The sequence below is a fragment of the Anopheles darlingi genome, chromosome 2 (genome assembly GCF_943734745.1).
Source record: "Anopheles darlingi chromosome 2, idAnoDarlMG_H_01, whole genome shotgun sequence".
Classification (NCBI taxonomy): domain Eukaryota; kingdom Metazoa; phylum Arthropoda; class Insecta; order Diptera; family Culicidae; genus Anopheles; species Anopheles darlingi.
The window spans coordinates 55,625,163-55,643,104 of record NC_064874.1 but is presented as its reverse complement, the minus strand read 5'-3'; the positions used below and the strand labels follow the sequence as shown (position 1 = coordinate 55,643,104).

The 17,942-nt window shown below is 45.0% G+C and overlaps 3 protein-coding genes across 6 annotated transcripts; 2 read left to right on the top strand and 1 right to left on the bottom strand.

Annotated features, from left to right (window-relative positions):
• Positions 1-850: 850 nt before the first annotated feature.
• Positions 851-4,633, top strand: LOC125951727 (neural proliferation differentiation and control protein 1). 2 transcript variants are annotated; one of them, XM_049680729.1, is made up of 7 exons: positions 851-1,186; positions 1,303-1,475; positions 2,003-2,044; positions 2,124-2,733; positions 2,801-3,071; positions 3,151-3,315; positions 3,376-4,633. In XM_049680729.1, exons 2-6 carry the CDS (start codon positions 1,382-1,384, stop codon positions 3,304-3,306), a joined length of 1,173 nt encoding a protein of 390 aa, XP_049536686.1. In that variant the 5' UTR covers positions 851-1,186; positions 1,303-1,381; the 3' UTR covers positions 3,307-3,315; positions 3,376-4,633. The 2 variants fall into 2 exon arrangements, with proteins under 2 accessions (XP_049536686.1, XP_049536685.1); XM_049680728.1 differs by having other exon boundaries at positions 851-1,475.
• A 2,082-nt stretch (positions 4,634-6,715) lies between these two features.
• On the top strand, positions 6,716-8,447 carry LOC125951726 (probable cytochrome P450 303a1). The gene is made up of 3 exons (XM_049680727.1): positions 6,716-7,790; positions 7,869-7,986; positions 8,100-8,447. The coding sequence occupies exons 1-3, from the start codon at positions 6,724-6,726 to the stop codon at positions 8,415-8,417; spliced, it is 1,503 nt and encodes a 500-aa protein (XP_049536684.1). The 5' UTR covers positions 6,716-6,723; the 3' UTR covers positions 8,418-8,447.
• An 810-nt stretch (positions 8,448-9,257) lies between these two features.
• Positions 9,258-17,600, bottom strand: LOC125959749 (polypeptide N-acetylgalactosaminyltransferase 2). Of its 3 annotated transcripts, XM_049692663.1 has the most exons (3): positions 17,372-17,600; positions 15,994-16,195; positions 9,258-11,905 (listed from the first exon to the last, which is right to left on the bottom strand). In XM_049692663.1, exon 3 carries the CDS (start codon positions 11,673-11,675, stop codon positions 9,804-9,806), a length of 1,872 nt encoding a protein of 623 aa, XP_049548620.1. In that variant the 5' UTR covers positions 11,676-11,905; positions 15,994-16,195; positions 17,372-17,600; the 3' UTR covers positions 9,258-9,803. The 3 variants fall into 3 exon arrangements, with proteins under 3 accessions (XP_049548620.1, XP_049548621.1, XP_049548622.1); XM_049692664.1 differs by lacking the exons at positions 15,994-16,195; positions 17,372-17,600 and adding an exon at positions 15,475-15,800; XM_049692665.1 differs by lacking the exons at positions 15,994-16,195; positions 17,372-17,600 and adding an exon at positions 13,931-13,970.
• Between the last annotated feature and the right edge of the window lie 342 nt (positions 17,601-17,942).

The following is a 17,942-nucleotide window of genomic DNA, read 5'->3' as shown; positions in this document are numbered from 1 at the left end:
CTACCAATACCATTTCAAATCGCGCATTTTAGTGGCGCGCATCAAACCGCGCATGGACGAGGGTATCAGTTAAGCAATCGTCACCTGGAACTGGGTGCACTCAAGAAAAACAAAGTTGATAGTGGTGTAAAATGCTGCAGTTTACATCTTTTTTGTAGCGGATCATCGCTGGCGACGAAACATTGATACGATGATGTATCACAAAAGCATCACATGAGACTCGGTCGGCTTCAGTGCGTAGAGATTAAGCCATGAGCAAAATCTTTTAAGATCTTGATGTGTAAAGAGCGCGTGATATACCCAAATTAAGATGAAGATATGACATCAAAACCGATTCCAAAAGCATGCTACTGTCGGATTGGAGGAAGAAGGATTCCTCAGCAGGACAGCACGGCTCTTCGGTTGTATTGTCTGATAAATCAGTGGAGTAAGTCATCATCATCATCATATGTGGTGGTATAATTTTACTATCGATTTCACCTTGATTTTTTCTTAAACATTTAAAGAACATTGTTTTCTGTGTTCATTGATAGTATTTGAATCACTTCTGTTATTTCTTTCCTTTTCAACGGGCTTATCTGTTCTTGTGCAGAAAAACGAACAATTTCAAATATTTTTCTAAGCAGTGTAGTAAGAGTTTGCTATTCCAGCGATACAAGAGAGGAGCAGAGACCTACCGATAGAATACAATCCGAACGCCACACTCCGGGAAAGTCGCTGCCGGGTATGAATGAATGAAATTAATTTATTGTATGTGACGTCGTCTTCGCCATTTCGGCGCATGCGTGTACCAGCCATGTCGCTATAAACGGCAGGTTTGTTGGCGAGAATCCTATCAATAAAATTCCAGTGCTGATTGCCACGAGCTACAACAGGCCCAGCATAAGGGCGCCGCGGCTCAAGAAAACCTGCTGCATAAATGCTTGGGCTCAGGAAAGGAAAGCACCGAGTTGTAGGATTGAATGCCGCGGTTGTCGAGTGAACAGTAGCCCGTGCTCGTCCCACGAAAGTGTTTATAAACGGTGAAAAGTAAAAAAATGTCGTACATTCTTCGCAGTGTACCGGATTGAACATACCCCCGCGGTGAATTACTGATAACAGCTGCTGTGCCCCACGCCATACACGTAGGCGGGTTTGTGCTGTTGAACCGTGCGCCAAAGCGGAAGTGCCTCCTGTAGTTGGTGCAGTGAGTACGGTGCTATGAAATTAGGCCACTATTTCGATTCCAGTGGTCGCGCTGGCGTTGTAGTCGGGGACAATATGCATGGATAAAGCTGAAGCAACTTGTACGCTTTTCCACAGCACCACAACTTTCCACTGAGAACAACTCCGTGCTTGGCGTACAGATCTAATAACACAAGGTGCCGTTTTCGATGTGAAAATGACCTTCCGTCGTGTTCGGTTATCCCTTCTTACAATATGGAACATCTTTCTGGTGCTGCCGATTGTTTCGTCGGACCATGACTACATGCCAGGTGATTATCGTGAATCCAGGGATGGTGGGTTGACCAAATGAGGTCAGTTGGACGATGGATGCCATGAAATGAAATTTACAAAACAAAGACCACCAACAGTTCTCTGTTGCAGTTTGCATTGAATGGCTGCCTATGTACGTGCGTTCTGGTGTGACCACTCACAATGAACCACAATGCAGATTCTATAATCTCGTTTAGACTTGTTGCATTCCGAATTACGGAAGCCAATATCACGTAGCACAGGGCATTGAAGGGCAATTGACTGGGCTAGGACTGACAAATATGTGCGGAGATAGTTTTTTCCGAGAGCTGTTAAAGATGTGTATATCCAAAAAGAATTACAATCTTTTCCTCCATAGGAATGGGTTTCAATCAGTCTAATATAGGAGTTTTTATTTGTTGAAAGAGAATAAACTTTAAAAAACAAACGGTCCTTCAAGTGATAGGCAAATAAATTGGCTAAAGAATCTTTATGAAATGGTTCTTAATTGAAGCGCTGAATAATTATTGTATTCTCTCAATCTTAGGCTATCACCGACGGCTTCATCCGGCATCGTACACAAACAAAGGTAACCCAACAGCATGATGCCATCACTCAGTCACGATGCTTATGTACTGTGTTACTTTCAATATTTTATCCATAATAAGATGTTCAAGAAATATCCGATGGCGTGGTAAAAACGATCAACATATTAATAGAAGAGCAAGCGAGACGCCGATTCCTGGAGCATCTACAGCAACTTCGCGCCAGTGGCAGTAACAGTCTTCCTGCGCCGTCTCATCGTGGTCAGGACGATATATCGGAACATCATCGCCCAACCTACAGCTACCAATTGCCGCTCAGTAACCAGATTAATCCAAATGAACCAATTCACTTTGCCGTTGGTCCAAACGATCCAAGGTACTATGATAAGACCGATGAAATGCTTTCTGGCGAAAGCTTGGAGTCAGTTGGCATATACCCACAAGATGATCAAAAAGGATCGTCCGCGAATGAAGGTGGAAACGCTCGTCTTTCTGCACCGCTACTACCAATCCAACCTAAGATTGGTAAAGGAGGTCACGGTCGGAATCGTACCAATTCAGCAGCTAGTGTGGGGATCGAAAACAGCATTACGGATCGCACCAATTCCAATGCAGTTCTGCAGCAACCGGTGGAACTCGGTAACCGATTCGGCATGTACCTTATTGCCATGATAGCCGGTGTAAGTGCGGCCGTTACAGTCGCTCTGATATCGGTCGCTTTTGGTTGGTACACGTGAGTATTTATGCTACAGTGGCATACCCTTCGATAGTATCTGACTACTTCTACTTGCGCTTACCAGGCTACACAAGCGGAATAAGGCGGCTGCCGACGTGGAATATCCGGCTTACGGTGTAACCGGTCCGAATCGCGACTCATCTGCTGCCACTGCAGCCGCTGCTGGTGACCGCAAACTGGCACAGAACGCCCAAATGTATCACTACCAACACCAAAAGCAGCAGATTATTGCAATGGAAAACACCACCCGCAGCTCAATCCACTCAGAGCAGCCGAGTGAGGATGAGAATGAGGAAGGTGATTACACCGTCTACGAATGTCCTGGATTGGCACCGGTAAGAAGGAGTACAACGTACCTTACTACATACCGCAATAGCATTATGCTCGATATCACGATTGACTTCTTATTTCTAGACGGGCGAAATGGAAGTTAAAAATCCGCTCTTTCTCGAAGATGCTCCTGGAGGAGGAATGCCGCTACAATCTTCGCTCAGTGCTGATGGTCCTGCAGTTGGTGTGCAATATATAGAGAAAGCCATTCAACCACAAACTCGCACCAATAATAAATAATTCGTTGAGGTAATGCAATTTCATATTTGACCATCCAAACCGAGTACATTTCAACTTTTTCATTTGCAGGGTGTGTGAAAACGGTCCACTGACCAGTAGCTTGGCAACTTCCATTCTCAGTTCTATCCATAGCTGTGTGGAGAGCGCTTTCTAGAAACGCTAAGCCATCCAAGTTTGTCTACCAATCCAAGTTTTTTTAATTTAAAAAATTTATAATTCAATCAGCACATCACTTTGTACAACATTTTGTTTTAACAGTTGCTCTCTTCGAAGGCCTAAACTAGCATTGGTTACATTATCTCATATGTTTTGTTTCTTTTGCTTCAACTGATACATGCCTTTATATCTTCAACGATTCGATTGCCTAAATGCATTGTCATGTAAGATGATTCTCAAAGATTCAGAGCTATTTCCACGAATCAATATGACAATTATGGGATAGGTGGAATAATCATAAAGAGGAATACATTGGACGAGTAGTAAAAACCAATGTTGAATTATGCAGTAGCACAGAAAGAGCGCGTGTAAAGAAATATTCCCACGCACCCACACACAAACATACACACATACATAACCACACACAGGTATGTTTATTAGTATATAAATATATATACAATTATATATATATATTCATATATCAATGTTAATGAAATTGTATGAAATCAGAGATTTATTCTTGTCAGTCATTGTGCAATTATGAGAAGAAAGTGAAGAAGAAACGGGAAGCACAGCGACGATCCCATAGAAAATGTGCAGAGAAACTATTGTTGCAAGTGAAGAGGCTATAGTCAAATCAAACGATGGAATAAGGTGGATAGAACGCAAGGTAAATCATTGAAAAAAGGGATGATTGTGATAGATAAAAGGGAACGGAGAGATATCGGAAAGGTTATTTTATGATCCAATCTAGAATAGTACCAAAGACGGACGAGGTCTGCATCCTGAACCACTACTAACTTAAAGTGCAATATGGCATCACGAACAAAGTGTCCGTGGCTATTCATAACGCAAGCAGCGCGCACGCAGAAGTTGTCTTAACAAAGCACTTCACAATTGAACGTCTATTAATCACGATCCTATGATGAGCAGTGGTACAGTGCTATTGCCACGGGGAGCACCTTTTAAACAAACAAACAAAAATATCTGCTCTCTTATCATTTCGATTCAGGCAAACCTAAACCTTTATCTCTAACCAGCAAAGAGTACAGCAACAATCAATCCTCTCGATCTCCCATAGTTTAAAGTGATGCTCTTGCTAGAGTATATATTTGATAAAATTGTCTACTTCTGGAAACATTTATTGGTGAAAATAATAAATAGCATCAAGTGTATGTCTAATTGCATGGTATTTCTGTTTCTACCCGTCTACGCGTGCTTTCCAGCTTCGGCAAATTACAGGTTTATTAGGTCATCATTTTTGTCGGTGCAGGAGGATGCAGCGTGATGAGCATGAATGGTATGCGAGCACAAGACCAAATACCGTAAGAACCGATCAACAGTCATATAAACAAGTTATAAAAGGAAACATCTTTCATGTGTGCTTTCTTTTAATATTCTTCTTACATATAATGTTATCTGGTTTTCACTGGCCAATATCAGATAGAATAACGAGCTGGTAATTCAAACGAAACCTAGGATCATTACTCTTTAATAATCCATCTGGACCCTAGCTAATTTGGAACCTTAGCTTCGCCGCGTACTGTGGCAGGTTTCCCAAGTCCATTCATGTTGACCACGGCCGCCTACCATACCGGACTACTGCTATCAACGTTACACATGTCGAAAAGTACCATCACGAGTCACCAGACCGAGTCACAGTGGACGAACCCGATTGCAACGAAGCATCGTGCATACCCCGATGGTGCAGCGATTTGAACAGCGTTTGAAAAAGGGGGGAAAATGCTATATTACTGCCCGAAACGTGACCACGCAGAACTAGTACAATTCTGTTAATCACCGGTGTAACTAAGTGCGATACGGTAGTGTGATCCCAAATATTTAGGACAGGACATTCGGCGCGAAGTGTAAAGCAAAGTTCTCTGGAGTACAAGTGAAAATCATCTAGACCTGGAATTAACATGTGCTTTGTAGTATGATTTCGAAAAAATAGAATAATGTTGCTTTATTCATAGTGAAAATTTGTCTACTAAAGTATTCATCTGGCTCACATTTGATGAGGTGAGAACATTTTTTTTACAGTTTGGTTTGGTTTATTGATGCCATCGGTGAACAGGCTGCAACGAACGGCAGTACTTGAGCGAGAAAGCTGACGAATGCCATGCGATGCAGGTCTCTCTGATGTTCCTTAGCCAATATTGTGATAATATTGTTTGGCTAGAATCATTTTAAGAAATTAGTTTGGAACTACGTGGACAGCATCAACATGCCATGAATGAATTTAACAATAACACGTCTCAAAGCTTACGAGTGTTTGCTACAACTGAACAGTGTTGTATCCCGTTTCTGCGAAGGTTGGTGATCCAACCGATCGATCGCTGTATGGTACTGAGGGGAACCCGTTTTAGCCAATGCACTTTGTTACATAAAGGAATGGCATAAAATGACGTAACGAGATGCTGAACCCGTACTCGTTGCAATGATGATAGTATCAATGACTGAGACGGACATCTTATACCCAGCATGCTCCTGTTGATCTGCGGCTACGCTTTGCTGGGAGCGCTGGGCTTGCACTGTTTTCGTGAAAGCATAGTCGCGCTCAAAATTCTCCTGTTCCCGGTTTTACCCCATATATGCGAGCTACTGTACCTAACATAAGTTTGAGTAGGAGCCATTACAAATGTGCGCTGCGCCGTCAGTCCGCAGATCCTTTGGCATGCTCTCATCGCGAGAAGTAATCGGGAGGGGATGACGACGTAACGGAGTTGCGGTAAAAGTAATATGCGTCTAAATGCAAGTGCATAATTATGTAAGAGAGTATTTGGTTCGCAATCTAAAGCCCACCATGCGTGGTGGCTTCGCCTGCTGACCATACACCGGTGGTTTCGGCCTTCTCCTTTGGTTCGGCACAGTGTGCCGAATACCGTCTACTGCAACTGGCCATTGTCGGCTATTTGTTGAATAGCTTTGCATTGTGTTGCTATGTTTTGCTTCGATGTATCGCAAGTGCATCGGGTGTTGTCGGTAATGTTAGCTTGGTTTCGCAAAGCTAGTAATTTCGTCGAAATCTAATCGAAGCAAATGGCTCATGCATGGCAACCAACGCATGATTGATTGTTCGAGAACATTACACAGCTGAATAAGGATGAAACATCCATTGAGAGATGAGCGTTAGGAAAATACTGTTTTATATATGCTGCATGATGTTGAGAATTTTAACTGTGTCTTTTTCTTTCACCCATAGCTTCTACAAGTTTTAACAATAACGAACAAGGGCGTCTCACGAGCAGTGCAGCCGTAATGTGGTTTTTTGTGGCGTGCTGTTTTGTGCTGCTAGTGCTATGGCTGCACTTGGACAACCTGAAGCCACCCAATTTCCCACCAGGCCCCAAGTGGTACCCCATCATAGGTAGCGCCCTGTCGATCATGAATGCCCGCAACGTAACTGGCATGCTGTGCAAGGGAGTGGAGCGCATTGCGGCCCAGTACCCCGACAATCGCGGTGTGTTGGGCTTCAAGCTTGGCAAGGATAACGCCGTGATGGCGATCACGGGCGATTCACTGAAGGAAATGATGAACAACGAGGATTTTGACGGCCGACCGACGGGGATCTTCTACGAGACGCGCACGTGGGGCCTACGGCGCGGTGTGTTGCTCACGGATGAACAATTCTGGCAGGAGCAGCGACGTTTCATCGTGCGCCACCTGAAGGAATTCGGGTTTGCGCGCAAAGGAATGACGGAGATTATTCAGAACGAAGCAGCCCACATACGGAAGGACTTTGAAGAGCTGATCGCTCGGGGCAATGGTAAGGAAGCTATCGTGCAGATGCAGGGTGCATTCTCGGTCTACGTGCTAAACACCTTATGGCTGATGATGGCCGGTATACGATACGGAAAGGATAACAGTGATCTTAAGTATCTTCAGTCGCTGTTGCATGAGCTATTTACTAACATCGACATGATGGGAGCACTGTTTAGTCACTTTCCGTACCTCCGGTTCGTTGCGCCTCGCCTCTCTGGGTACCGGCAGTTTGTCGAGATTCACGAGTGTATGCACAAGTTCATCGGGGCCGAGGTCGAGCGCCATCAGCGCAACTTCAATCCCGACGATGAGCCACGTGATCTGATGGAGGTTTATCTGAAAACACTCCACAATAACAATGCACCCTCGGAGAGCTTTTCGCGGGAGCAACTATTGGCCGTGTGCTTGGATATGTTTATCGCTGGATCGGAAACGACTACCAAAACGCTGGACTTTGCCTTCCTCTACATTGTTCGAAATCCGGCGGTGATGCACCGCATTCAACAGGAAATCGATGAAGTGATCGGTCGCGATCGTATGCCTACGTTGGAGGATCGAATGAAGTAAGTAGCGTTGAGAAACGGATCGTTTGTTGAAGCTCGAAGGTAATGGTTTCTGCACTCCAAAACCTTTCTTCACAGCATGCCCTACTGTGAAGCAACGACGTACGAAGCATTACGATTGTTCATGTCGAATACCTTTGGTATTCCACACAGAGCGCTCAAAGACACCAAACTGTGCGGTTACAATATACCGAAGGTAATTGCGAATTAGTGTACTTCCTGCATGAACACTACGGCTCGTACACACCTACTATAACATCTTATATGTATCATCTCCACTCTTCGCAACACCTCGCAACACGACGCTAGGATACCATGTTGATCGGAATGTTCCGTGGAATGATGCTGGACGAAACTCTCTGGGAGACCCCTACGGAGTTTATGCCAGAGCGGTTTCTGAAGGACGGCAAAGTGCACATCCCGGCACAGTATCACCCATTCGGTGTTGGCAAACATCGGTGCATGGGTGAGCTGATGGCCAAAAGCAATCTTTTCCTGTTCATCACCACCACCCTGCAATCATTCGATTTGCTACTGCCCGAAGGTGCTCCAATCCCGTCGGATGTCCCAGTCGATGGTGCAACACCGAGCGTCCGAAAATACCACGTTGCCATCACCCATCGCTAAGTAGTAGCAGCAATGACAGCAGCAGCGGCAGTAGCGGAGTCATGATCTATAGTATCGTGTCGATAGCAATAGCAATCATCAGAAGCCACTGAGTAACTTCTTGGACTATTTGCGTAAACGGAAGCCTTCCTACAAGAAATAAACTAAGAAGATAATAAACAGAATAATGCACTATTAAGTGCCATGTGCCATGTTTTCATCGCTTTTTGAGAATCTCTGTGGTTCTCTATCCTATAAAAGAATATTACATTTCAAACCTTATTTTCACCGGAGGACTAGAGATTAGAGATGGAAAGATGTGCATACCTTCAAGATGTACTTCTCCTAGTTGATCTCGGTCGCCTTCCACATGTTTCTCGTGATGCTCACTACTGACTTACCGATTGAAAAATTTGTTACGGGGCGATAAAGCAACCGAACAGCGATACTTATAAAACATGATCAATGCACGTTCACGAACGCCGAACATAAAAGTCCGTCCGGTGTTGTTATTTCACTCAAGGGTTCCAATTGTTGTTCACTAGGACATCTTTGAGATCGCGATATCACACAACAAATATCATCAGACCTATTGAAGAAATGTGTGGAATGTTGAAGGAATGGCTTCGGCGACCGTTGTTTGGTAGATGTTTAAAATATTCCCGAAATGACTATTCGGCTTCCAATTACCTTCGCTCTTGTGCCTTTTCTGTTTCATGATATTCACTACACTCACGATCGATTGACCAATCACCACGCAATAAGAACATTGCCGTTGCAGCTCTTCCATTCAATTGAGAAAGTGGATGGGCTTTCTTTCGTACGGAAAAAAGTCTCCGGGATTAGTGACACGGTTTCACTGGTTCGTGCAGGATAAAACTATGCCCGCACGCGTTTGTTGCCTTTAATCTCTGTTTATAGTACAATGTTGAATAACCGCAAAAAAGGGAGAATACAATGAAAGGATTTCGTGTCGGGACTCTCGTTACAGCGATTGTAACTCTATCTTTTCCCTTTCACGTGATTTGGTGTACGTGTGTTGCTTACGTGTAGATCTGGCTTGGAGTGTACATCTTGGAATTTGTAACTGTGTTTGCTTGTTCATTAAGGGACATCATATTCTCTACGATGTGCCCCTTATTCTCGCTCTCTCTCTCTCTCGCTATATATTTTTACCTCATTCTTAGGTCGTCCCAACCTCCAGAAGTTTGTTTGTAATTCACAATGCTGGTCTCGCTGCCGCACTATCTAATACCATAATATCAGGGACTTGGACTTTCACATTCCATTTCTCGTTCTCTTCCTTCTCTTTACTAGAATGCATATTAAGATATCAACAAAGAACACATAATACATCCGTTGGACAGTCATTGCTGCTGCTGTGTAACGTTCGGAAACTCCAGAGGCTCACTGAGGGGCCGCCTCCGTCACGACTTTCCAGTGTTGCGAGTCAAGTGCGGAATTGCACCGTTCCGCCGTAATGCCACGCTCCTTCATGTGGCGTGAATCGAGACAGACGTTGATTTTACGATGCTGCACTAATCCTCCCTCTTTCAGGTGCCACTGTTGGTTTTCCGATCCGTCGCAATACTTCATGATGACACTGTTGTATCGTGCATTGACGGAAAACTTGATGAGCGTCAGACAGAGATCGTGGTGCTTTACCTCTCCCTTTCGATTAAGTATCCAATTTTGGTTGCCTCCATTGCCGTGACAGCTGTACAGGCCGACGATCGCTCCTGCCACGTTGCCCAAGCTGTCCAGACAGAAGGCACCCTGCCGAATGCTGCCATTGTTTCGTCGTTCGGGAACGCTGAGCTGCGGATAGACATTCTCGAGATACCAACGGAACGGTTTACACTGTAATTCCTCTCGCAATCGTAATCGATCTTCAATGTCACCGAACGGAATGTTGGTAGCGAGCGGTACGGCCGCGTAGTAGTACCGTTTGTACTCGTCCATCCACACTTCGGCCGCACGACGTGTGTTTTTCGCAAAAATGTTTCCACTGCCGCCGCCGGGGAATGTATAGGGATGGCGTTTGCGAAACACGTGCCCAACGCGACTGCAGGGAATGATTTCCAGTGAGCCGCCACACTGCCAAACCCGGAAGCTTATCTCGAGATTCTCACCGCCCCAGATATCCATCTGCGTGTCGTAGGTTCCGAGTTTCTCAAAGTAGCTTCGATCAATGACAAACAGTCCACCGGCGATCATGGGCGTCCGGATCGGAGCCGTTGGATCACGTTGGCGTTCCTTACGCTCCGCACCACTCAGGTACTCCCACTTGAACACTAGATTCCAGTCGAACCCACCGCGCAGATCGGCCGATGCTCCAATGTATTGGAAGGTGTCCATGCTGATCACGTCAATCACCGGGCAGACCACACGTGTCGGATCCTCGGCCACGCGCGCCAGCAACGGCTCCAACCAATGCACATTGCATTCGCAGTGGCTGTCCAGGAAGGTGAGCACTTTCGCGGTCGCTGCAGCTGCTCCCGTCACACGCGATCTCACCAAGCCTTCGCGTTTTGCGTTGCGGATCAGCCGTACCTTCTGTATCTTGGCCAGTTCCTGTCCATCTTCGGGAAAGTCGGAAAAATCATCCACAAGAATTATCTCGTGAATGAGCCGTTCGGGTGACCGATTCAGCACGCTTACCACAGTCCGCAGCAGTGTACTGCGGGCCTCGTTGTGGAACGTTATGATGACGCTAGTGGCCGGTAGTGATTCGATGCTGGCCGCCGATGACCAACTTGTCCGGCGACACATTGCATTGCGTGTATCGGGCAGTTCGCGATTGCTCTTCAGCCCATCGCTTGCCTGCTGATTGAAGCGATTCCGCAGGTACGGATCTTCACCTCGCTGTAGGCCTCCCTTCTGGATGTAGCTCGCCTCATCGAAGTAATCCCAGGTAAGGGCTGGCGAGTTATAACTAAATATGCTATTGCTATTTCTATTGCTACTGCCGCTCCCGCCCGCCAGAAGATTGGTGCTGATGCTACTGATGCTGCTACTACTGATGCCGCTGCCGCCGGGAAGCTGGATACTACTTTCGCCATTTTTCGATTGGCGCAGATGTTCGTTGTCACGTTGCGTCAGTGCGTCACTCTGCGCAAGCCGATCTCCAATGTCGCTCAGGTGTTTGGCTGTTTTACTGCTGCGCAAACGCAACGCTCGATTGCCATCATTGTGATAGTAGTCGCCTTGGAAGTAATAGATGACAACCACAATCCAGGTAACGGAGATGAGACCAAACACTTTCACGTTCCGTCGCATGGTGGCTGCTGCTGATGCTGGTGGCGGTGAGGGTTTGCTGTGATTCTCTACTGCCACCAGTCGACCAACCAATTCGTAGTCAATACGTCAATGTAAATTGCCGTTCGAGTTTGTTTCTGATATTGCCCCACTCCATGCTAGCCGCCACCACCAGGCGTTCGGCAACGTTGCAGAAGAACGCCGGAACTCTGTCGCCTCCCCCTATGGCGGCCACTTTCCAAAAGGTTTCACTAAAAAAAAGAAGAAAGAGAACAATTTTTAACATATATAAGGACGGACGAGCCGTACGTTTAAAGAAAGAGAACAATAAACGATAATATAATCAAACACAGTGCAAATGACCAGGTAACGACATTCTATGATATTGATGTGTTTCTCTATTCCCCCTCCGTTACACTTGGCTGATTGCCGATAATAATGCACTCATTGGCCTGCAGCGCTCAACCACCGATGAGGTTGCATGTATACCAGAATGGCAAATGCATCGATCTTTCTCGAATACATCAACTCTGCAGACTTATCGTAAGGGAGGGCCGCTGAACAAACATCACGAAATCTGCACGCTTGAGAAACGCAGCCTAACGGTCTCCAACCCACCAGACAGCTACTTGATAATGGAGATAAGCTAGCAAGGGGAGTCAGTAATTATTTCTTGAACAATACCAAGCGTGTGGAGGTTCTGCACTTGCGGTTAATGATGCCTCTGTTTGAGAGACTATTCGCAATCCTACTCTAAACTGATCATGCGGTAAAGCATTAGATATAAGCACAAAAATCGTCTGCTTATTGCCTATCATAATGCAGTTCATTTATTGTTCTTATTAAGATAACATATTGTAACAATTTGGTAGTAAAAGACATGAGATGCGCTCACAATGATCACTGATGTAAAAAGAACAGTAATTAGGGATTCTTAACTGAAGTAAGCTTTTTCATTATAAGCTGTGTTAATTGGAATTGGAATTGAACGAAATAGTACCAAAACAAAAATATCAGGATTGTAAGAATGTAGATTTTGGGAAGTACTAGGAGCATCCTACAGAATATTCCTCTGCTGTTATCGATACTTTTTATGAAACTCTACATCTACTGCGAATTGCGGAAGCAAGTAATACCGAATGAAATGTTCATCATCTATCAAGCATAGTGCCTTGTACATCCTCTATTTACGAAGGTTGTTGCTAGGCATAAAACACAAAAAGCCTTTTTAAAATATTTTCATCAAAACTCTTATGTATAATGGAAAAGATAAGTTTAAATGGAGCATCTATTAATGACTATTCTATATTGACAATGATCGTACAGCAGCTTATTTAGGTAGAAAATGGCGAAGAGACAGTTATGGAAAGCATTAGCTAATGTACTATCTCTCTCTTTGTTGAAGCTTGTACTTTCCCGCTTGAATTACCATTCCAGCCGCCATGGACAAAGGCATCTTCTCTATCGATCATTGGCGCTTATCCATGATACCAAGTGCCCGGGAAAGCAACACCGCGCTACTACCATCCGTGTTTGGTGCCTTTCTCCGGCTCTCATACATTTGAGTATCTAAGTGAATTTGTTGAAAACAACACTAACCGTCGGGTCGGTTAACCATTACCTAACCTGCGATGAAAGACTTTAATCGGAGGATCGTGAGAATCCGACCATTGAGTTACGAATCTTTCTGAATTTTCTTTCATTTCGGCTCGACTCGATTTGCAGCTTTCAAATGAAAGCAGCGAATTCGTTCACACTCGCTTCCTAATTATTAAACTGTAGCACTGTGCTCTAACGGGCTAAGACAGTTTTGGTGCGGTTTGGATGAACGAAAAAAGGTATACTTGGACTACTTGGCTGCACGTGGCTTAAGGTCAATAAATGTCAGTAATCTCACATAGATAGAGTGCTTTAATGCTAAACCTTCGGTTATACTTATGGAGAGTACATAAGCTAATAAAGCCTTTGAAGGCCATCTTCGATGCGCTTGGAAAGGCGTTTCATTAGCACATTCAGATGGTCGGCAGATGAGCAACTGCAGAAGCCCCGGTTAATGGAAGACAACATTCACCAGTCACCTTCGGCCGATCATCATTCTGGTCTTTCATGTGTTCGGCCTTGTTCCAGAAGAGCATACAAATTAATGGAACTACATACACCGCACTTCACAACCCGCATCACCATTCACTGTGACTGCAAAATATTTTTTGCGCGATTTTTTGCGTATGTTAGTGTAGGTTCGAAAAATCTGCGTTCTTTAAATTTTGCCTTATTACCTGTTACAATTATTAAACTGTAGCACGTGTCACATCAATATTCGAAACGCGACCAAGCAGCGAATAAAGCTTCCTTTGGGGAGCAGTTTTCCAGGTGTACTACAGCAAGGGCACTAAGCACAAGCAAACAATCACAACAAGAACTCGGCGACGAATCAGCTGTTGCCCGTACTATAGACGGTCCACTATCTGAGCAGGTATAACCTGCGCACACGACTGGCCGCGAGTGGTTTGTTGGGGATGATTGTAAGGTACAAACACGGGATGCTGATAGAGTACTACGGAAAATGGTATGTGCTGTTCGCAACCTGCGTTACCGAGTGTGATCCATAACTACTTCCGATGTGCATTGCTGCTGCTGCTGCTGCTGCTACAGCATCCTCTTGCCGCATCGTTCGATTCACACTCGGTCCCATCCACGCTCACTTTCGACTGTCCCGCTTCGGAATTAGTCACCATCGTGGCCCCCCACCCGCTTCGTTCTCTCTTTCTTTTGCTCTCTTTCTCTATACCAACCCATCAACCATGACCACAACCGCGAACAGCAGAGTACGCGGATGCGGTAAGCAACTATTGCATTCACACCAACATTACGTTCAGCGATGCTGCACTCTATTGTTTCACGTTCCAGTCAGTAGCGCCGCGTTCCATCGCGCCATACAACAAAGCACGGAAAGAGGAGGGGCACCAATATCGGTGTGAAGAGCAAACATGGGATGATCCGAAACTCCCGAACAGAATTCGCCCTTCTTCGCGGAGAGAGAAAACCCAAATAAATGAATAACATGCGGCAAATGGGTAATTATCAGTGTATGACACCTTCTCGGTTCAACATTTTTCTGTGCGCGGTAGCAGCCGTCGAGCATCATCCATCGTCGCGACGCTGCATCGTCGCCGTAGGATGCTTAACCCTCTCCTTCGCTGGCATGCATCGTCGGGCACGCCGATGGCCGGGCGCATGATGCTGTGTCTGAGTATCTGAGTATCTGAATGTGTGTATCTAGTGGCACGGTTACAAACGGGGTAAATCGAGTGTGCAAACCTCGGTCACGATTCGCATCTCTCACCAGCCTTCTTCTTTGCTTCTGCATGATGGGGTTGCGGAATTGGATGCATCGGCGAACGGATTGAAGGGAGTGAACGAGGCACACCAGAGGTCTGTCGGAGGCAAGATAGAGCGCTACAGAAAAGGATGGTCGATTCACAAAGTGGGAAAAAATAAACAGTAGGCCGAGACCAAGATGATGGTGTGTCCCGTTGGTCTCTACTCGCGCAGAAAGAGCTGCCGAGTGGTGCAGATCAAACCAAGGAGGGGGGAGAGGAGCGAAGGGCTGTAATAAGTAGGTCCCCCTCCGGTTCTGCGGCTTTAGCGGACACGACACTGATGCTCAATCGTTCCGTAAGCAAATTTCGCCTTTTCAACGTAGCCACAAACACGGCACCGCACGAAACGGGAAAGGAAGGGGCTCACGAACTTGGCCACAATAACAACGGAATGCTCGTCTGCTGGCTGGCCTGTTTTCCACTCTAAAAAGCAGACTTACGCGTTTTTCCCGAAGAGGGATGATGATGGCACGGACACCCCGAACCACACACCGAGTAATGCCGCTCCGGTCCGGTTTTTCCCGCCTGCTATGTCGCTCTTTCGCCTAGGTCCTTCGATTGGACGGGTTTACAGATCCAAAACTGCAGGCTTTTCGTGATACAGCCCGCTAAGACAACAGCAGCCATCCTGCTGCTACTGCCGCTGCTGCTGCTGATACTGCCACCGTTGGACCAAGCAAACGCCGTCGCCACCTCTCTTCTGCCCTCACGTTCTACCGGTTTTGTACGAATTTGCAACCTACTACGCTTGCGTGCGGAATCGAATCGATAATAATGAACAAAATAACACATTTCACTTCTTCGCGCACAATGCGAATGCGTGTGTAAAAACGCGTTTGCTCTTTCACATTCACCGTTCCTTTGTTTTGTCGCTCTGGGCACACGCATTCACGGCTTGGTCACAAAAATCGCGGTCCTCCCCAAAACATGAATTCAACTCGTATCCGCTAGCCACTTACCATAGTTCTAGATGCCCCGCACCCACGTGCGCCCCTTTGCTGAACGTCCGGCAAATGCTGCTAACCGCGGTGGCGCCGTCGGGCGATAGGTATTTTTATGTTGACCATTGTTGAGCTGCTCGGAAACCGGATAATTAGCAGCCGGAGGACGGTTACGGAGGAAGAAGCGGAGGGAAAAACTTCGAAAAGGCGATCATTTTATCTAAAATAAATCAAAAATAAGATATCAATCATACAAACGTTAACAAAAGGTTGCAAAGTAGATACTATGTTGATTATAATAATTGAGCGATCTTTACTGATGTTTCGTCGCATAACCTAATCAGGTTTTTCAACACATACAGCATTCCGGACATGAGAGATCGGTTCCATGAAAATAAAAATGCAAAGATCGGACCAAGTACGCATGATCAGAACCGTAGAGAGTTCACCATGTTTGGATTCGCACATGCACGATCATTCCCCAGTCAAGAAACTAAACGATCACCAGATCCAGAATCATGAAACACTATTTTTAACGGAGAACGGAAACTGGATGAAACGATGAATGTTTTCACCCTTTTTTGTTAGGTGTTAATTTTTGCGTATTCAAAATCGCGTTAATTTATACAAATAATTTTCTATATGTGCTAGAGAAAGCTCCCTATTTCGTTGGATGTAAAACATATTACAATTAAACATGTCTGGGACGCTTTGTGCTCTCTTGATTCAGACTACCGAGCGATACAGCTTTGTATTGGGTAAAAAGCAATTTCCGATATTTACGAAGCCGTTACTAAAATTGCACAAAAAGCAATCGTTACTTTGGAAATGGATCTCGTAAGATGCGTAACTCAATGCAAAACGGAACATCACCCAAACTCTCTGTAACCCTTTGCAGACAATCCTTTTCTGCAGGATGCTAATTTGAACTGCCTTTTTCAACACTGGACCAGTTGCAACGCCCATACTTCCTCCCAAGTTTCCGCAAATCCAAAGTTTGCACAGCCTGTTAACGAAATATTTGTGCGAGCAAACTTGGGGAAGTATAGCGGTATGAAGAGGAAAGAATACCTTTCCTTTGGCACGATTAAATAAGATGTAGAGTACTTTTCCCAGAGTTTTAACTAAGATGACAGATAAATATTTCATATATTACGGTAATGGTCATTTAAGGACAAAACAGAAATGGATTCAAGCTGATGATGTTCCCCTTGTTATTGATAGTTGCCCCACATGTGCTTTTATCTCTTTGTTCGTTTTAAGTTAAGTGTGATTAACCCGAGGACGATGAAAACGAGGCCGTTTCCGAGTTGCCGATATTTCCGATATCTTTCCGTTCCAGTTCTTGAAAGAACATGGTTCTTTTAGTCTAACTTGTTCGAAGGAAGATACTTACAGATGTTCCGGATATCAGTTTAGTCCGATTAGCTGCAATCTTCTCGCTCCGTTTGATGATGTTTTTAAAGGCGGATTTTTGTGCTCTCCAAAGTCGATTGCGAGTTGGATATAATCGGTTCTTGCAACGTGATAAAATATAGTTTAGAATCCTTTTTTGTTTCGCAACTTGATTTTGTTCTTTACACGTTGATTTTTCCTGCAAAAATGGAATTTCCTTTTTTCTGTAGCGACCAGCTTGATTTTCCCGCGCACGCATTATTTACGTTTCGGAACACGTCAAAAAAAATGGACGGCAAGAGATTAGAGACCTGATCTCTCTGTTCAAATCTCTCTTTAAAAATGTATGAAAATAGCACTTATTTGCTTTTTTCGGCCTGGAGAATAAACGCCAATCTCTCGAGGGTGCTTAATTCACACCGAAAATAACGAAAAAGCCAGTCTAAAAGCCCGGAATTGGAAATTATTCGCTCACTAGCTCAAGCGCGCTTCAGATTGAATCCAGTTTGAATGTATAAACGGATCCAGGAGTCCAAACTCGCAAAAATCGAAAAATGCAAATTTTGACTCCT

What these genes read in the sequence shown, in the direction of transcription:
- LOC125959749 (XM_049692663.1), bottom strand. Translation starts at nt 11,675, where the DNA reads ATGCGACGGAACGTGAAAGTGTTTGGTCTCATCTCCGTTACCTGGATT.
- LOC125951726 (XM_049680727.1), top strand. Translation starts at nt 6,724, where the DNA reads ATGTGGTTTTTTGTGGCGTGCTGTTTTGTGCTGCTAGTGCTATGGCTG. An exon ending in ACGTTGGAGGATCGAATGAA is followed by an intron (nt 7,791 to 7,868) that starts GTAAGTAGCGTT and finishes CTTTCTTCACAG; the next exon opens with CATGCCCTACTGTGAAGCAA. An exon ending in GCGGTTACAATATACCGAAG is followed by an intron (nt 7,987 to 8,099) that starts GTAATTGCGAAT and finishes ACACGACGCTAG; the next exon opens with GATACCATGTTGATCGGAAT.
- LOC125951727 (XM_049680729.1), top strand. Translation starts at nt 1,382, where the DNA reads ATGACCTTCCGTCGTGTTCGGTTATCCCTTCTTACAATATGGAACATC. An exon ending in GGACCATGACTACATGCCAG is followed by an intron (nt 1,476 to 2,002) that starts GTGATTATCGTG and finishes TCTCAATCTTAG; the next exon opens with GCTATCACCGACGGCTTCAT. An exon ending in AATGTCCTGGATTGGCACCG is followed by an intron (nt 3,072 to 3,150) that starts GTAAGAAGGAGT and finishes TCTTATTTCTAG; the next exon opens with ACGGGCGAAATGGAAGTTAA.